This window comes from Alligator sinensis, unplaced genomic scaffold (assembly GCF_000455745.1).
Source record: "Alligator sinensis unplaced genomic scaffold, ASM45574v1 scaffold781_1, whole genome shotgun sequence".
NCBI classification, from domain to species: Eukaryota; Metazoa; Chordata; order Crocodylia; family Alligatoridae; genus Alligator; species Alligator sinensis.
Window position 1 is genome coordinate 6012185 of NW_005841845.1, and position 14801 is coordinate 6026985.

General features: G+C 51.6%; 2 protein-coding genes across 2 annotated transcripts in view; both read left to right on the top strand.

Annotated features, from left to right (window-relative positions):
- PIF1 (PIF1 5'-to-3' DNA helicase) overlaps nt 1-12616 on the top strand; it is a 13945-nt gene extending 1329 nt beyond the window's left edge. Inside the window, exons 2-12 of the mRNA XM_006015853.1 lie at nt 18-91; nt 1656-1781; nt 1982-2135; nt 3096-3210; nt 3289-3395; nt 3653-3792; nt 6318-6424; nt 7486-7573; nt 8063-8208; nt 11418-11609; nt 11965-12616. Of these exons, the coding sequence (XP_006015915.1) occupies nt 18-91; nt 1656-1781; nt 1982-2135; nt 3096-3210; nt 3289-3395; nt 3653-3792; nt 6318-6424; nt 7486-7573; nt 8063-8208; nt 11418-11609; nt 11965-12021 (1306 nt within the window). The 3' untranslated portion in view covers nt 12022-12616. The remainder of the gene's footprint in view (nt 1-17; nt 92-1655; nt 1782-1981; nt 2136-3095; nt 3211-3288; nt 3396-3652; nt 3793-6317; nt 6425-7485; nt 7574-8062; nt 8209-11417; nt 11610-11964) is intronic.
- A 501-nt stretch (nt 12617-13117) lies between these two features.
- On the top strand, nt 13118-14463 carry LOC112550723 (ATP-dependent DNA helicase PIF1-like). Its single transcript, XM_025207247.1, has 2 exons — nt 13118-13456; nt 13812-14463. Exons 1-2 carry the CDS (start codon nt 13268-13270, stop codon nt 13866-13868), a joined length of 246 nt encoding a protein of 81 aa, XP_025063032.1. The 5' UTR covers nt 13118-13267; the 3' UTR covers nt 13869-14463.
- The last annotated feature ends 338 nt before the right edge of the window (nt 14464-14801 follow it).

Here is a 14801-nt window from a genome sequence, read left to right on the forward strand (position 1 = left end):
CCGGGGCCCGGGGCCAGACTCTCGCAGGAGCAGGCGCTGGTGCTGAGCGCGGCGCTGAGCGGCAGGAGCGTCTTCTTCACGGGCAGCGCTGGTGAGTGCGGAGCGGGGGCGGGTCCCTCCTCCTCCTCCTCCTCGCAGCTTCCCGGCAGCGCGCCCTGGCTCTGTGCCCCCGGGGGAAGCTGCCTGGAGGAGGGGGTCACTAGAACCCGAGCCTGGGCCGGGGGAAGAAGGAGCAAAGGTGCCCTGCCACCTGCCACAGGGCCCGTGCCCTTTGGGAGTGGGGGGCTCGGTCTCAGGACTCCTGGGGAAACGGCCCACTTTGGTCCCCTTCTTCGCAGCTTCCCGGCAGCGCGCCCTGGCTCTGTGCCCCCGGGGGAAGCTGCCTGGAGGAGGGGGTCACTAGAACCCGAGCCTGGGCCGGGGGAAGAAGGAGCAAAGGTGCCCTGCCACCTGCCACAGGGCCCGTGCCCTTTGGGAGTGGGGGGCTCGGTCTCAGGACTCCTGGGGAAACGGCCCACTTTGGTCCCCTTCTTCTGAGAGGCCCCTGCAGCTGGCCCTGGCATGGCTTCACAAGAGGCAAGTCCCTGGCTTGGGGACCTGGCTTAGAGCCCCTGGCTAGCGACCTCATCTCTGTCCCTGGCTATTTCCCTAGTGACCCCTAGCACCCGACCTCGGGACCTCCTTTTGGTCAGTTCCCAGGAGGGCACTGTTTTTTTTCTGTAGATTTCGGACACCCAAAGAGCACAGCAGACAGCTCGGCTCCAAACAAAGTGTTTATTGTGCCACTCCACCTCCTTCTGTCCTTCCTTGGGCTCCACTCCACCCTCTATTCAGACTGTTCTTGTTCTCACTAATCTCATCCTCCTCTCCAGCATATCTTGACAACCTTTCATAGAAGGAGGGCGTTGGCTTTTGTGGTTCCCCTGCTTTCCCTGGCACAGGTTCAGGTGTTAGGTCTGTGCTGTGTCAGGGTGAAGGGCAATCTTAGGACAATCTTCCTAGGTGTCTTCAGCATTTGTCGGTTCATCGGAAACCTTCTGTCCCTTCCGTAGATCTCATTCTACAGGCCTCAGCCATTTAGTACGTTGTCTTCAGATCTTGCTTTCTTGACACCTTCTAGTTGTTGAGTCAAAACTTTCACTTGTTCAATATTTGTAATTTCTTCACTACTTTGAACAAAACTTTTATTAGTTCTGCTTCCCAAGCAGTCTTGGCTTGCTTATATTTTTCCAGTAACATTCTTGCTTCCCTGCTTGCCTGGCTAGTCCTTGTTTTGTGACCCTTTCTGCCATGCCTTGCACTGTTTTCTGTACTATGTTTTATCAAGTTGCTAGTGTGATTTCTCCATTGTCAGAAGCTTGGAAGTTGAAATGTCCTTCAAGCATCCCTGTGTACACCTCCTCCACAGACAGCTTGTCTAGGTGGTCAGGAAGAGCTCATCTGTTCCCCAGCACCTACCTGTACAGTCTTAACAGCTCCGTCACAAGGGGATGGGATTACTTGTTCCTAAAGTGTCTGGCCATGTAGGCTCCCAAATGAATGGAGCTGAGGCTAGACTTGAGAGGAGTATGGGGCTTCCAGGAGGTTCCAGGCTGTTGTTTTATTGGTGTCTGGGAAAAGCATCTCTGAAAGGGTTTCTATACTCTTTGTAAAAGGGACTGGGAAATCATTCCTGTTGAAGAAAATCCTGGGTTCGCTTCCACCAAAGAGCACCTATGCTACAGCCAGCACAGGAGTGGCTGCTTGCCACATTGGGGGTACCACGCTGCATGCCTTCGCAGGTAACGAGGAGAATTTTCTGCCTGGAAGCTTAATCTCGGGGGCTTTGTTCGGGGGCGGTATGGGGGAGGGGGTTATCATAAAGGGGCGCCCAAGCTAAATGGCTTATCAAGGAACATTCAGGTTAGAAAGGGCCAGGGAGCTCTTAGACTCTGGTTTCAGAAGCCAGGATAATGCTCTGTCCTCTCTGCTATGCATCCAGGCATTGGTTCTGGGAAGGCACCACTGGAGCAGTGTATTCAGTTGGCCCAAAGGCTGGGAGTGCGTCAACACTGGCTGGGCTGCCAGCACTTAATTATCGATGAGATCTCAATGGTGGATGGCGAGTTCTTTGATAAGCTGGAGGCTGTGGCCAGGTGAGTCCAAGCCTTTCATAGCAGGTAAAACTCCCTGTGTGTTTGGATTACTGTGTCATATGGCTAAAGTTGCTTCCCCACCCCTTCCCTCCTCTTGGTAGCTGTGTCATGGGAAGGTTACTGATATGGTGGAGTAGTTGGGAAGCCCTGGAAGAGGATTGGTGCATGAGTTGTGTGTCCCGTGCCTCCCCCCCTCCCCCACGTTTCCCTCTGCAGGGCTTCTTGAAATGCTGGGTGATTCATTCTGTGGGAGGGTGGAAGTCAAATTTTGTTTCTAAATGGAAAAGGGGTACTTAGGACCTGGTGCTGTATCCACAATCCCTGCTGTCTGGCAGCTTTTGCTTATCCTGTTGCTGTGAAACCCTAATTTTTCCCATCCCTGCTGCACAGGCACTGGGTGGCTACTCCTCAGTGAAATGTTCACCGATCTAAAACCTACTTGTGCCAGAATGAGATTTCCTTATGTTCTGCAGGTTGCTGGCTCCACTCCTGGGCCTTGGTCTGGACAACCCAGTTCAGAACCTGTTTCCCCCTCTGTGCTGGGAAAGGGACAGCTTGTAGCCAGCCTTCAGCAGCTCATTTCCATGACTTTCTGGACTGCTACTGCTGTGCTGTTCGGGTCACCAGGCCAACCTTGTGGTCCCTTGTGCCCAGACCATGTCCTGCATTTGCACTAACACCTCCTTGTACTGTATATACCTTGGGATATCCCCCAGATCAACAGCTAAGGAGTGAGAGGCAGGTCCATGGGGGGGGCAGATGCCACAGAAAGGAGTCACAGTAAAATAAGACATTTCAGAGCAACTCCTCACTGTCCTGGGGTAATGCTGCACCACAGCAATGTGTCATGGGGTCTGGTTTAGCTCTGCTGATGGAAGGCTGAGCTCCTGCAGGGGTTTCAATGCAGGCTTGCACTGGGTGGGCGTTCACATTGACCTCTTCTCCTTGCGTCCCCTGCAGAGCAGTCAGGAAACGGGATGACCCCTTTGGAGGCATACAGCTGATCATCTGTGGGGACTTCCTGCAGCTGCCCCCAGTCTGCAAGGGCAACGACCAAATCAAGTTCTGCTTCCAGGTATGATGTCCTAGCCCCTGCTTCCACCTCAGGCTGCAGTCTCAGTCAGCTTGTGGTGAGCAAGTGATTTCTTTGCAGGCCAAGAGCTGGAGGAAGTGTATCCATGTGAACATGGAGCTGACAGAGGTGCGGAGACAGACTGACAAGGCCTTCATCTCACTCCTGCGTGCAGTCCGCCTGGGCAGGTGAGGCAGGCTCAGGGCCTGTCCCCACCAGTGCTTCAGATCTGGCTGCTTATCCTTGCATCCCATGAGTGTTGTGGTGGAAAGTGAGGACAGCAGGGCTTGAATGTGCAGGCTGTCTTAACTTTCCTCCCACCAGCTGGCTCTGCCCAGGAGCTTTGGGGGAGGTTGCTATTCTGCATCTGTCATGTCCAGCTGATGCCTTTGGGCTTTGCTTTTGGCTAGTTCCTGTTACCAGTGCCTCCCTGACTCTTCACCAGGTGCCCAGATGAGGTCACTTGGCAGCTGACCCAGACGGCTGCCAACAGGGTTGAGAGGGATGGGATCCTGGCCACACGGCTCTGCACACACAAGGATGATGTGGAGCTGACAAATGAGAGGCGACTACAGCAGCTGCCAGGTGAGTGCCCCATGAGCAGCTCTACTATGCAGGAGTTACTGTTGGGGTGAGAGCGATTGGGTGATCAGCCCTGCCTAGGGAGTCCCTGAATGCCTCTGATGTGGCAGTCTGAGCTATGCCATCGGTATTATAGAATCCCAGCCTCATGGGTCATCTCGTCTAGCCCCTGTAAAATGGCAAAGTTCCTCATTCCCAAACCATCCCAGATAGAGGCAGTTCAGCCTTTTTCTTCAAAGCCCTCAGCAGAGTGATTCCAGGAACCCTTTTTCCAGGGAGTTTCCATCAATTATGTCATTGGTGGTCCCTTGAAGTTGAGGATAATGTCCTCAGGTGACTGAGGAGCCTGATTCTGGATGCACGCGTTCTTTGGCAATGAGGGCATGTTTTTGCGCAGGGGAGTGGGATTTGCAGCCCTGGGTTGGTCTCCTTCTCCTTCCTCCACTGCCACCATTATGCCTCGGTATTGAGTCATTGGCCTCAAAGTGGGGTGTGCCTTGGTGGGCCAGGTGGCACCATGCCAAATGGTCAGCAGCTTGTTCCTCCCAGACGTTGGTGTCAATGCCACCGCGCTTGAGGGCAACTTTGAGCGTGTCTTTGTACCATTTCCTTTGGCTGCTCTTTGAATGTTGGCCAACGGAGAGTTGGGAGAAGAGAATCTGGCGAGGGAGGTGGTTGTTGGACATTTGGATGCAGTGGCCCGTTCATTGGAGTTGATTTCTCGAGAGTAAGGCTTCAGTGCTGGTGGACACAGCTTTATGGGGGACGCTCGCACTGGTCCGGTGATCCTCCCATTTGATCTCTTCCAGTTTTCCCACAAGGATATCGTTGGACACTAAATTAAAAGCCTTTTGGAAGTCTAGGTATATAATGTCTACCTCGTCTCCCATGTCCAGGTGGTGAGAGACCTGGTCATAGAAGAAGATGAGATTGGTAAGACAACCTACCCAGGACAAAGCCATGCTGGCTGTTGTTCAGGCTCCGTAGGTTGTCTTGGTAGCCTGGAAGAAGTTACACATGTCGTGCTGGTCGGCATAGCCCTGGATCATGTGTGCCTTCTCCACCCACCAGTTGTTCTTTATGTCATGGATGCATCACTGGACCTCAGCCTTCAGCTGGTGGTACACTGCTGTCTTTTGCCGGGTTCATGGGTGGCTTTGCCAGGCGATGAAGGCTGCACATTTCTGTTTGAGGAGATTGTGAGTGTCGAACCAGTCCTGGTTCTGGCATGATGTGAACCCAATAGTCTGGGTGCCTAGAGACTAATACAAGTGATTATTGTTAGTAAGATGGGACTTGCCTACTGATGGCAATGTAGAAAGAGGGGCTGGAGTGTACTGGTCAATTAGAGGATAAGCATGAATACCCAAAACTGGACACAGTGCTCCAAGTGAGACCTCCATCAGTGCTGAATAGAGTGGAAGAATTGCTTTCCTTGATTTGTAAGTGCCACTCCTGTTAATGCAACCCAGCAGGTCTTTTCTGCAACAGGAGCACATTGTTGGCTCATATTCAGCTTCTAGTCTGCTGTAACCCACCTTCTCTGCAGTATGCAGCCTGGCTGGCCACACCAGTCTGTATTTGGGCTTGTGATTATTTTGGCCCAAGTACAGGACTTTGCACTTGTCCTTTGGTCACCAGGGTTCAGAGAAGATTAATTTAAGCTGGAACAGGTAGAAAGGATGAACCTCTGTTGTGAGAGAAGGCTAAAAGAGCTTGGCTTGTTTAGCGGAGTAAAATGAAGGCATAAGATTGTTTTGCGAGGCATAAGATTGCTCTTTATAAACTTTCATGTGGTGAATATTGGGGAGGGAGAGGAGCTATTTAAACTAAGGTACAGTACTGACACAATATTACAAATGGGTTATGAACAAATATAGGTTGAAAATAAAAATGTTTCTAGTTAGCTTAGGAGAACAGTTCTCTGAGCAAAGACCCTGAATCTCTTTAAGATTAAACACAGCAAGCTTATTGAGAGAGATGATATGATGGCATAGGGCAGGGGTTGTCAACTGGGGGTACTTGGGAAGGCCCCAGGGGCTATTATGCGGCAGTGGCGTGGAGAATCGGGGGGCGGGGCCACCAGCACTGCGGTGCTGCGTGCCATGTGCTGCTAGTACTTTTGTTTTTGGTGCTGCCATGCACTGCTGGCACTTCCGGTTTTGCTGCCATGTGCAGGAGACACCCTCCCCTGCCTGGTTCGTCAACTGGCTGCCGGGGGTACCACTTCCTCGGATTTTTGTAGCATATACGAACCACTCCCTCCTCTGCCAGTGCGGTGCCAATACCTTAGCTGTATGCTTATCTCCCTGGCTTTGTACCTGTGACAGGCAGCAGGGCAAGTTTGGTTTTGGTTCTGATGTGCTTTGTGGCTGTGGCATGTGAGGGGTTGGACTGGGCAGTATTTGGGATCTTTGGGTAAAGGGTCATCTGCAGGCACAGGGAACGGGACTTTATGGCTCAGGAGTGCTGGTCTCCCTGCACACACAATCCCATGTTCCTATGATGTGTTGCCTTTCCCCTCCCAGGAGAGAGACGCTGCTTTGAGGCTGTGGACAGCGACCCCATGCTGGCCAAATTAATTGATGCCCAGTGTCCAGTAGGTCACCACATTGAGCTGAAGCCTGGAGCCCAGGTAAGTGTGTGCACATGCTGTGGGCACCCAAGGCAGATGGAACAGGTGATTGGGGCAACATGTGGGTAGATCCCAGCCAGAGGCAACCCGAGTAGAGTGCGAGGCCCAGGGCAAATCAGCCCATGCGGGGCTCCACCCCCACTCTGATCCCACAGGCCCCGGACCCAAAGAAGCTGCCGCCACCATTGGCAGTGGTGGCAGCAGGGGGAGTGGGGGGAGTGAACGACTGGGCGTGGAGCCAGTGCTCTGCCTGGCTCTGCGGGATCCAGAGCGGTCGCCCTGATTCGCTCTCCCCTAGGGACGGCGCAGTTATGGACTGGGTGTGGAGTGGGACAGAGCTCAGACAGAGCTGTTGCATGCATTCCTAGTGTCCTTCCTGCCCAGAATTTGATACAGACAGAAGAAATCCACTGGGCTCAGTCTGAAGATGCCAGCATCCTTTGAGCACTGGACTCGGGTGACTCTTCTCTATGGACCTGATTGTTTCCTGCTGGGCTGCAGGAAACCTGGCATGTGCTAGCCAAAATCAGATCTGCTCAGCTCGCAGCTGAGATGAGCAGCCCATTCTGGCCTGTCTGTGGGTAGCAGCAAAGCTCAAAGTGCTGTAGCACCGTGTGCTTCAGCTTTGCTCTTTCATTGCTGGTGGATAGGGTTTGTAGGGGCCCCATAGAGCAATGTGTAGCGACCCTGTGCTGTACAAACCAGGAGGCTTCTTTCTTGGCCGTTCCCAGGCTCTTCAAAACTCCATAACTGCAGTAGCATGGGAACAGGGCAAGAGTGGCAGTTGCATGATAGGGCTGTGGCCAGAACCTGCTCACAGATGTCTGACAGCATCTTTGCAGGATTGGACCTTCCAGGGACTGTGGCTGAGGATCTGGCAGTGAGGTGGGGGCTTCAGGATGGGTACCATCCAGTCCTGCTGAGCCCTGCAGCAGCTTTGGCCATCTGCCACACTGTGGTGCTTGTCCAGGATGAGGCCTGGGGGAGGCAGGGAGTTGAATGTTCCTGCAAGGCAGGACCATGAGTAGACTCCTCCAGGCATCTTCCTTCTCCACCTCCAGGTCATGCTTACCAAGAATTTGGATGTGTCTCGGGGCCTGGTGAATGGGGCACGAGGGGTTGTTGTTGAATTTGAAGCTGGAGGGAAAGGTGAGTCGTCGTATGATATGCTTGTGGCTACTTTCACTGCTGCTGCTGGTCTCATGGGCAATGCGTAGGAGCACCTGCTCTCAGGGATGGTGGGAAGATAGGGAGGAAGCAGCCGCCTTCACCGAGTGAGGCTCTTTTCACCCTGAGAACCAGAGCTGGACCCTGTCCCCAGCCAGGCTGGCTTGTCGAGGTAGCTGTGTGCCCTTGTCATTCTGTGCATGGCTGTGTTCATTCACTCTGGCTGTGCGTGCTCCTACTTTTTCCAGCAGCGCAGCTTTCTGCAGGCAGAGTCCTGCTAAATCTCTGGCTTAAGTTCTTCTGCGTGCCTTTCAGGAGTGCTTTACTCCAGCAACAGCTAGTCTGAGAGTAGAGAGGAACCCAGAGCATGTGTGTGTCTATACAGCCCTGAAGCTTGGAAAGTGGGAGGGCAGGGATGGGGGACTGCACACGGGAATTCCTGCTCTGACTACCCTGTCCTTGTACCTGCAGGGCTTCCTAGGGTGAGATTTCTTTGTGGGGTCACAGAGGTCATCAAGCTGGAGCGATGGATCTTCAAAGGGCCTTCTGGCGTTCATTTGAGTCGCCAGCAGTTGCCCCTAAAATTGGCCTGGGCTATTTCCATCCACAAGAGCCAGGTTAGTGTACTTGCACTGGGATTCTCTGTCACAGGTCGGGTGAGAAGAGAGACCAGAGGTGCCTGTCCAGGCAGTAGGGGAAGGACGCTCTGTGTCACATGGATCAGGGATGTGACGTGATGTGAAACACCTTGACTTTCTCTCTGCCCTTTATTGTGGTGTCAGTCATCAGAGTGGCTGGGACATTGGCCCTGAAGGGTCTGAGCCAGAACCCCAGTGGCTAGAAAACACCTGCTCAGTATCCTTGGGGGAAACTGCTCTCTGTCCTCTGCAGGGGGTGCATTTTGGCCCAACCAAGGTTGAAGTTACTGGACCAAATCATAAAAAAGTTGGTTTGTAAGTGTCTGGAGGAAGAAAGGCTGATCACTTGCAGCCACCATGGACTTGCTAAGAACAGATTGTGCCAAACCAACTTGATTTCCTCCTTTGAAGTAAGCAGTTGGGTGGATGAAGTGAATGCCGTGGAAATAATGTACTTGGACTTTAGTGAGGCTTTTGTTAAGGTTTTGCCTGACCTTCTCACAAATTAACTGGAGATATGCGGGCTAGATAAAATTACTGTACGGTGGATACATTGGCTCAGTAATCACAAGCAAAGAGTAATTAATTATAAATGCTTCCATGTCAGAATGGAGGAAGTTCCACAGGGGGCTGGCCTGGATCTGGTGCTTTTTAACAGGTTTTCATTTATTTGGATGCCAGGATAGAGAATCTCCTGATTTAAGTTTTCAGATGATGAGAAAATGGGAAGGACTAAACCCTTGGGAGGATGGGAGTAGAATTTAGAAAGATCTTGATGGATTGAAAAGCTGGGCTAGAGACAGTATACTAGAACAGAGAATCTCCTGATCAAGCGTGAAGATGACATGAAAATAGGAAGGACTGTGAACATTTGGAATGGACTGGGGAGCTAGACTAGACAACAGAATTAAATTCATTGTGGACCAATGCAAGTTGCTACACTTAGAAGAATGAACAAAAGCACAAATGCAGAATGGAAGATAACTGCTGGCAGCAGAATTGCTGAGGAGGGTTTGTGGTTTGGGTAGGTCATAGATTCAACAGGAGATAGCAAAAAACCCCCAAAAATAATGTAGGTCTGTACGAACAGAACTTTTTGGTGCAAGACACAGGACATGACAGTGCCACTCTACTTGGGATCAAAAGAAAGTTGAACTACAAGGGATCTCAGGAGGTCGCATCTACTCCAGCCCCCTGACTAAACCATCCCAGCCAAGTGTCTGTCCAACCTGCTCTTGAACATTTCCAGGGATGGAGATATTCTATTGCTTCTCCAGGCAGTTTGTTCCAGTGTTTGACCACCCTCAGAGGCAGAAAGTTCCTCCAAATCTCTGACCCAAATTTCCCCTACTGAAGCTTGAGGGTAGTGCTCTTGGTCCTGTCCCCTACAGCCACAGAGAGAACCCCATCTCTACCCTCTCTGTAATTGTGCTTCAGGTATTTGAAGACTATCAAATCCCCCCATAGACTTCTCCAGACTGAATAACCCTAGCTCTTTCAGTCTTTCCTCATTAAGTCTTGATTGTCAGATCCCTAATCGTTTTTGTTGCTCTGCACTGGACTCTTCCCTGACTGTCCACATCTTTCTTGAATTGTGGGGCCCAAAACTGGGCACAGAACTCCAGGTGAGGCCTTACCAGTGCTGAATAGAGCAGAAGAATCACTTCCTTTGATTTGCAAGTGACACTCCTGTCAATACAACCCAAGATTCTCTTGGCTTTTTTTGCAAAAAGAGCATACAGTTGGTTCATATTCACCTTTTGGTCCACTGGAACCCCCAAATCTTTATAGTGCTGCAGTCCAGCTAGTCATTCCCCAGTCCATATTTGTATCTGGTACTGGTTAAGCCTCACTTAGAGCTGTGGTTCTTTTGTACCAGGACCCATTTGTAAACATCAATGGCTAGCCCCGACCCAGTGCCCCTCATTCCTGGCCTGCTGCCCTTTGCCCTCAGCCCCGCAGTGTGTGGGGCATGGTGGGGAGGGGGCAAGCAGGGAAAAACCATGCAAGGAACAGGCCATGCCTTTCCACATTTTTCTCCTTTTAAAAGAGAATCCGTTTTTAAAGTTTGTTCATGTCCCTTTCATATATTCTTGCGATCGATGGGTTGAGAAATGCTGATTTTAAAGCATTGGATTCAGGTCTGAGCTCCATGTTTTTATGGAAGAAGTTGGAGTGGGTCCAGAGATGGGCAATGAAAATTGTAAAGGGGTTGGTAGGCAGCCAAATGAGGAGAGGTTAAGAAAACTAGTTGTGTTTAACTTGGAAAAAAAAGGAGATCAAGGGGGATGTGATGGCTGTCTTCAACTCTGAAAAGCTTATGTAAAGAAGAGGGAGAACAACTATTCTCTTCCTTGGTTCTGAGAGCAGGACATGAAGCAGTGGTTTTAAATTGCAGCAAAGGAGATTTAGATTAGATCTCATGAAAAACTTCCTTGCTCTTAGGAGAGCACAGCAGTGGCACAGCGTGCCCAGGGGAGTGGGTTTGCTGGAGGCTTCCAATAGAAGGCTGGATAAGCATTCGACAGGGATGATGGTGGCATAGCATTAATGTGCATGGGCAGAGGGTTTGCCCAGAAAACCCTCAAGGCCCTTTCCTCTGATTCTGTGAGTGCTTAAGTTTGCTGACAGGCATTCTCTGTACAGCGTGGCTTCTGCAACAAGTCATGTATGGTGGAGTTTGGGCTCAGTGTTGTGAAAGTCAACCCCCAGGTGTGGCAGCCCATGGATCGTGACACAGATGGATGCAGTGTGATTGGACTGGGTGTGCTGGTTATTGTGAGACGTGAAGTGTCCTCTGTGCTGTTACCTCTCCAGCCCAAAGCAGGTGGTGATCATACAAGATCTGTGCATTACTGCTGGGTGTTCTGTGGATGTGTATAGAGGTCTGCATCCTTAGATGTTGTCACTAAACTCAGGTGCTTCTTGAGATAGGGCTGGGAGTGAGGAGTGCCCTGCTCAAAAGAGGATAGGATGCAGTGTCCAGGAGACCCAGCTATGTGGCTGTGCTACCTCAGCTCTGTGGCTGGGGAGGTGTGGCTCTCAGCTGGAGTGTCTCCCTCCTGGCATTCCCTGTTAGAGCCCAGGCTTAGTAGGTACTGAGGCCAGGCCCTGGGGGTGCTGGGTGGCTCTCATGGTGCAAGCCCATTTGCTTTGTAACTAGCTTTGCTGCATATCTCCTACACTAGGGCATGTCGCTGGACTGTGTGGAGATCTCCCTGTCTCGTGTCTTTGAAAGTGGCCAGGCTTATGTGGCCCTTTCCCGAGCTCGGAGCCTCAAGGGCCTCCGTGTCCTGGACTTTGATCCCAAGGTTGTGAAAGCCAACCCACAAGTGCTGCAGTTCTACAGTCAGCTGCGAAGGGACCAAATTCTCATGCAGGTAACCTGCATAAGCAAATGTCTTCTTGAGCCTGTTGCAGCCAGAGGCAGAGGTGCTCAGATGAGCACAGGTTGAAATGGTCTCCCTTGGGAAGTGGAGAAGCAGCTGGTAGTGACCAAAAGGACAGAACTGCTGGAGGGAGGGGTCAAGGGAGAGGGAAGTAGACCAGGGCAGCATGAAGGGTATGTCCAATGCTGTGAGTTGGGTTTAGATTGCACCCCACTGCCTGACCCACTGTATAGAAAGGCGGGGGGGCGCGGGGGACTGGGCATAATCCTCCCCCTCCCCCACTTCTGCAGAAGGACTGAAAAGAAAACAATTCACTGGGTATCTCATGGCTCTCCCTCCCCCCCAGGCACCTCTACACAGGTATGCTGACACCGATGAGAAGGAGAATTGGGAATCCAGCTGAGGACAGATGGGCTACCTCAGACACAGCAAGGACCGCTCTGTTGTCAAGAATCTCTTGCTGCAGGTGGAATCCCATAGTTCTTGGAATGCGTTTGCTTCCTCGTGCTCACGTGTGGATTTGGAGCCACGGTGTGAAACATTCAGATGTTTTGGCTGATAACATTTTCTCTGGAGAAAACTCATCTTGTGCCTGTCCAGAGTGGGAGGCAGTGTCTCTATACTCTCTCTTCCCAGTATGTGCAGTTGTGAGCCATGGGACTTTGAAGAGGCCAAGTTGGTATCATGGAGGACTTCCTCTTCTTAAGAGCTGCTAGCTTGGGGAGGGGTGGAGGCGTTGTTGCACAGAAGAGGTGCTGTTGAACAGCTGGAGCTTGCTTCTCTGCTGCAAGCAGGCTAGCTCTGGCTCTGCACGAGCCACCCTCTGGCTGTCGCTCTGTAGGCCATTGAGTGCAGCATCATGCTGCTTGCAGTACTTTGTACCCCCTGCCTTTTTCCTCTGGCTGTAGGCAGGGCTCAGCACTTGCAGTATTTGGTGAAATTAGGTGGAATCATAAACCCTCTCTTAATTTTGAAAAACTTTTAGATTCAATAAAAAGGGCCCATGATTTTGTATTTATTTATTTATTTTTAGCTGATGTTGCCATTGGAGTCTGTTGTGGTTAGAGGTGGGAACAAACTTGTGGGCAGAGTTGCGGGATGCCTGTCATGACAACAGGGCTACATGCAAGGGAAGGTGAGCTTCAAGGTGCACCACCAGTTGCCTCTGCTCCTGCAATGACTGCACTTTGGTTTAGTGGCAGCAGAGCAGGTCTCAGGTCCAGTTGTACCCTGGTGAGGTAAGAGGGCAGCACTACATTGGGTGCATGTATCCTGCCCATGTGGCACTCTTGAGAGTGCTCTCATGAAGTAACATTCACCCTCCCTTCTGGATGTGTATAGAGGTCTGCATCCTTAGATGTTGTCACTAAACTCAGGTGCTTCTTGAGATAGGGCTGGGAGTGAGGAGTGCCCTGCTCAAAAGAGGATAGGATGCAGTGTCCAGGAGACCCAGCTATGTGGCTGTGCTACCTCAGCTCTGTGGCTGGGGAGGTGTGGCTCTCAGCTGGAGTGTCTCCCTCCTGGCATTCCCTGTTAGAGCCCAGGCTTAGTAGGTACTGAGGCCAGGCCCTGGGGGTGCTGGGTGGCTCTCATGGTGCAAGCCCATTTGCTTTGTAACTAGCTTTGCTGCATATCTCCTACACTAGGGCATGTCGCTGGACTGTGTGGAGATCTCCCTGTCTCGTGTCTTTGAAAGTGGCCAGGCTTATGTGGCCCTTTCCCGAGCTCGGAGCCTCAAGGGCCTCCGTGTCCTGGACTTTGATCCCAAGGTTGTGAAAGCCAACCCACAAGTGCTGCAGTTCTACAGTCAGCTGCGAAGGGACCAAATTCTCATGCAGGTAACCTGCATAAGCAAATGTCTTCTTGAGCCTGTTGCAGCCAGAGGCAGAGGTGCTCAGATGAGCACAGGTTGAAATGGTCTCCCTTGGGAAGTGGAGAAGCAGCTGGTAGTGACCAAAAGGACAGAACTGCTGGAGGGAGGGGTCAAGGGAGAGGGAAGTAGACCAGGGCAGCATGAAGGGTATGTCCAATGCTGTGAGTTGGGTTTAGATTGCACCCCACTGCCTGACCCACTGTATAGAAAGGCGGGGGGGCGCGGGGGACTGGGCATAATCCTCCCCCTCCCCCACTTCTGCAGAAGGACTGAAAAGAAAACAATTCACTGGGTATCTCATGGCTCTCCCTCCCCCCCAGGCACCTCTACACAGGTATGCTGACACCGATGAGAAGGAGAATTGGGAATCCAGCTGAGGACAGATGGGCTACCTCAGACACAGCAAGGACCGCTCTGTTGTCAAGAATCTCTTGCTGCAGGTGGAATCCCATAGTTCTTGGAATGCGTTTGCTTCCTCGTGCTCACGTGTGGATTTGGAGCCACGGTGTGAAACATTCAGATGTTTTGGCTGATAACATTTTCTCTGGAGAAAACTCATCTTGTGCCTGTCCAGAGTGGGAGGCAGTGTCTCTATACTCTCTCTTCCCAGTATGTGCAGTTGTGAGCCATGGGACTTTGAAGAGGCCAAGTTGGTATCATGGAGGACTTCCTCTTCTTAAGAGCTGCTAGCTTGGGGAGGGGTGGAGGCGTTGTTGCACAGAAGAGGTGCTGTTGAACAGCTGGAGCTTGCTTCTCTGCTGCAAGCAGGCTAGCTCTGGCTCTGCACGAGCCACCCTCTGGCTGTCGCTCTGTAGGCCATTGAGTGCAGCATCATGCTGCTTGCAGTACTTTGTACCCCCTGCCTTTTTCCTCTGGCTGTAGGCAGGGCTCAGCACTTGCAGTATTTGGTGAAATTAGGTGGAATCATAAACCCTCTCTTAATTTTGAAAAACTTTTAGATTCAATAAAAAGGGCCCATGCTTTTGGATTTATTTATTTATTTTTAGCTGATGTTGCCATTGGAGTCTGTTGTGGTTAGAGGTGGGAACAAACTTGTGGGCAGAGTTGCGGGATGCCTGTCATGACAACAGGGCTACATGCAAGGGAAGGTGAGCTTCAAGGTGCACCACCAGTTGCCTCTGCTCCTGCAATGACTGCACTTTGGTTTAGTGGCAGCAGAGCAGGTCTCAGGTCCAGTTGTACCCTGGTGAGGTAAGAGGGCAGCACTACATTGGGTGCATGTATCCTGCCCATGTGGCACTCTTGAGAGTGCTCTCATGAAGTAACATTCACCCTCCCTTCCTGCCCCC